This window comes from Impatiens glandulifera, chromosome 3, assembly GCF_907164915.1.
Source record: "Impatiens glandulifera chromosome 3, dImpGla2.1, whole genome shotgun sequence".
NCBI lineage: Eukaryota > Viridiplantae > Streptophyta > Magnoliopsida > Ericales > Balsaminaceae > Impatiens > Impatiens glandulifera.
Genome location: NC_061864.1, coordinates 52,408,854 through 52,412,760, shown reverse-complemented (window position 1 = coordinate 52,412,760; position 3,907 = coordinate 52,408,854). Strand labels below are relative to the sequence as shown.

The window sequence follows — 3,907 nt, the reverse complement described above, 5'->3', positions numbered from 1 at the left end:
TTCGAGTAAGTGCAATTACAGGGGTAAATTGGACATTTCGCAGGGCAAAAAGGCCCATTTTGCAAACATTAGTAGGCGCGGACCTTTTTTAGAATTAAGGCACTTATGAGGGCCATTTCATCAAATTTCCCAATTAAAGAGGCTAAATTATACTTATCAAATAATAAAGTTTCCATAATTTTTAAAAGTAGGAAGAGATCAATCAGGTTCACCCGAAACATTATAAGCATAGTGATAAAAAAAAATATAACTAAAAATTAAAAAAATTCTCATTAAAAAGTTCCATATAAAAGTGATGGATAATTAATTTAAGAAGCTAAATTTTGATAACTACCTAAAATAAAATAAATAAAATAAAAACTAAAGAACTACCTTTCATTATATATAGTACTATTCTAAGTGACTAAAGGAAAGATTATAAAAGAAAAAGCATTCAATATAATTAATTATTCTCCACAATAATCAAGGTACTCTCTCTATAAATATACATTTCTCATCCTCTTTCCCATTTCATTAACAAACAAGAACACTACTCATCTTTATCCCATAACAACTCATCTCTACCTATAAATCCACTTTTTTACAATTGAATCAAATGGATTCATTTGGAATCTCAAACATCCATATCGAAAAGTCTAATCCAATCTTCCGTTACCAAACCCAGAAAAAGATCGAAGCTCTCTTCCGTCTCATCGAAATGATTCTCCTTCTCCTTGCCGTTTCCAGTTTCTCCACCTATAAAATCTCCGGCGACTACTTCCGGTCACTTTTCGGCGTTATTCTGAGCCCTCAGATTGTCTTTTTAATCGGAAATATCATCGTCGCAGTTCTCTTCATGAAATCTGATTTCTTTTCAAGTTCAAATATGGATGAAAGTATTGATACAGATTTTTATCATGGGTATGTGAAAATCGGCGAGAAAAATGTGAGATTTAATGAACAAAAACAGAGCAATTTCGATATTGTTAAAGTTAAAGATATACCAAAAAAGAAAGAGAGGAAGATTGAAAGGAGCTTATCGGAGAAAATAACGAAGAGGATTGATGGAGATAAAACGGGCAGGCAGTTGAGACAGTCGGCGACTGAGAATTGCCGGAAAGTTAAGTGTCCTGAGGAGGAAATGAACGGCGAGGAATTCCGGCAGACGGTGGAGGCTTTTATTGCGAGGCAGCAGAGGTTTCTCCGGGAATAATAGTTCCCGGCGGTGATCTCCGTCCGAATCATAACTTCTTCTTTATTCTTGTACTTCCTTACTCAGTTTTCTCCATATATGGTTATGGATGTATATAGCGCTGGAAAAGGAACCTAGACACAATGTTCTTTTAAAATTTTTGAACTTTTGTACAAAGTTGGAATTTCTATATTGAAATATGAAACACTCGTGTAAAAATCTATTACAAATCAAATAGAAAATATTAAGAACACTCAAAAACTAAAAGAACCAACTATATATGTTGTACATAAATTAGATGATATACCCAATATCTTCACTTTGACATACAATTATCAATTTAATCCTGGAGTTATCTTGTATCCAAAAATAATTAACTAAGTTCAAAAATAAGATATGATGGATTATCAAGATAAACACAAAAACATGTGATAGATCTTATGGTTTATGTACAAGAAACTCAACTTGAATTAGAAAAAGCTGCTATAAGATATAACTTGTTTTGAAAATGAAAAAATTCTCATTGAAACATTTTTTAAAAATATCTTTACCAAGTAAATAACATAATTTAATGACAAAAAAAATTAGTTTATATATAAATTGATAAAGTAGTTTAACTACATATAAACTATGACATTAGTAGTTTATATATCTTAGACTATATATGTAGTTTATGTATAAGACCTACCGAATAGCCTTGGATATTGAAAAAAACTTTGTACTTTTCATGATTAGAGCTCCTCGCAAGCTATTTAAATTTCAGTTGCTTAGGCTCATTCGGGCTCGTTCAATACTAGTCTTAACAAGTTGAGCTTGAGCTCATTTAAAAATTTTAACGAATCAAGTTAGAGTGTGTTTGATGAGAAGTAATTGGAATTGAAATTGGAATTGGAATTGGAATTGACATTAGAATTCTAATTCCAATTCCATGAGAATTGGTATTGAATTACAATTCAATTCCTATGTTTGGAAAAATTATAGAATTGTAATTCAATTCCAATTCCTATGTTTGGGAAAATGATAGAATTGTAATTCAATTCTAATTCCTATGTTTATAAAATAAAATATCGGTTCAAAATGTTAATTTTTTAAATATGTTTTCACGCTTTTGACATGTTTAACACGTTTTTAACATGTTTAACACATTTTTATACGTTTTAGCACGTTTTTGGCACGTTTAAACACGTTTTTGACATCTTTAACATATTTTCACACTAAAAACACATTTTCACACGTTTAACATGTTTTTCACGTTTTTGGTATGTTTAACACGTTTTTGACAGTTTTAATACGTTAAAATGTTTTTCACATGTTTTAACAAGTTTAACACGTTTTTCACGTTTTTGACATGTTTTTAACATGTTTAACATGTTTAATCTGTTTTTCACACATTTAACATGTTTTTCATGTTTTTCATACGTTTAACACGTTTTTGGCATGTCTGACACGTTTTACATATTTTTGACACGTTTAACATATTTTTTCACGTTTTGGCACTTTTAACACGTTTTTCACGTTTAACACGTTTTTCACAGGTTTTCACATTTAACACGATTTTCACACGTTTAACATGTTTTTCACGTTTTTGCACGTTAAACACATTTTTGGCATGTTTAACACGTTTTTCATACGTTTTACACATTTTGACACGTTTTTCACGTTTTGGCACGTTTCACACGTTTATCATGTTTTTCACACGTTTTTCACACGTTTTCACATTATCACACGTTTCACACGTTCTCACGTTTTTCATACGTTTTCACGTTTTTCATACGTTTTCACGTTTTCACACGTTTTGACATGTTTTTCATGTTTTCCACATGTTTTCCACACGTTTTCACGTTTCCACGCGTTTTTCATGTTTTTCACACGTTTTTCACATATTTTTCACATTTTGGCATATTTAACATATTTTTGACATTTTTAATACGTTTAACATGTTTTTCACACGTTTTGATAGGTTTAAAACGTGTTAAATGTGTCAAAAACATTTAAACGTGTTAGACGTGCAAATTATTGAAAAACTTGTTAAACGTGCCAAAATGTGAAAAACGTGTTAAATTTGTTAAAAATGTGTCAAACGTGTCAAAAACGTAAAAAACATGTGAAACGTGTCAACGACGTGTTAAACGTGTTTAATGTGTTAAAATCGTTTTAAACGTATTAAAAACATGAAAACGTGTCAAAAACGTGTTAAACGTTCCAAATATATGAAAAACTTGTTAAACATGCCAAAATGTGTAAAACGTGTTAAACGTATCAAAAATGAGGTAAATGGGTCAAAAACGTAAAAAAATGTGTTAAATGTGTCAAAAATGTGAAAACGTGTTAAACGTGTCAAAAACGTAAAAAAACGTGTTAAGTATGTCAAAAATATATTTTAAATATGTGAAAATCTTGTTGAACGTGCCAAAACGTGCAAAATGTGCCAAAAAGTAAAAAGCGTGTTAAACATGTCAAAAACGTGTTTAAAATGTAAAAATCATGTTAAACGTGTCAAAACGTGTCAAGGACGTGTCAAAGACGTGTCAAGAACGTGAAAAACGTGTTAAACGTGTCAAGGACGTGAAAAACGTGTTCAATGTGTCAAAACGTGTTAAACGTGCCAAAACCGTGTTAAACATGTCAAAAACGTGTTAAACGTGTTAAAAACGTGAAAAACATGTTAAATGTGTCAAAAACGTGTTAAACGTGTTAAGGACGTGAAAAACGTGTTAAATGTATCAAAAATGTGTT

The 3,907-nt window shown here is 30.7% G+C and overlaps 1 protein-coding gene across 1 annotated transcript; it reads left to right on the top strand.

The window, feature by feature from the left end:
- The first annotated feature begins 595 nt into the window (after window positions 1-595).
- LOC124930362 lies at window positions 596-1,192 on the top strand. The gene has a single exon (XM_047470714.1). It carries the CDS (start codon window positions 596-598, stop codon window positions 1,190-1,192), a length of 597 nt encoding a protein of 198 aa, XP_047326670.1.
- The last annotated feature ends 2,715 nt before the right edge of the window (window positions 1,193-3,907 follow it).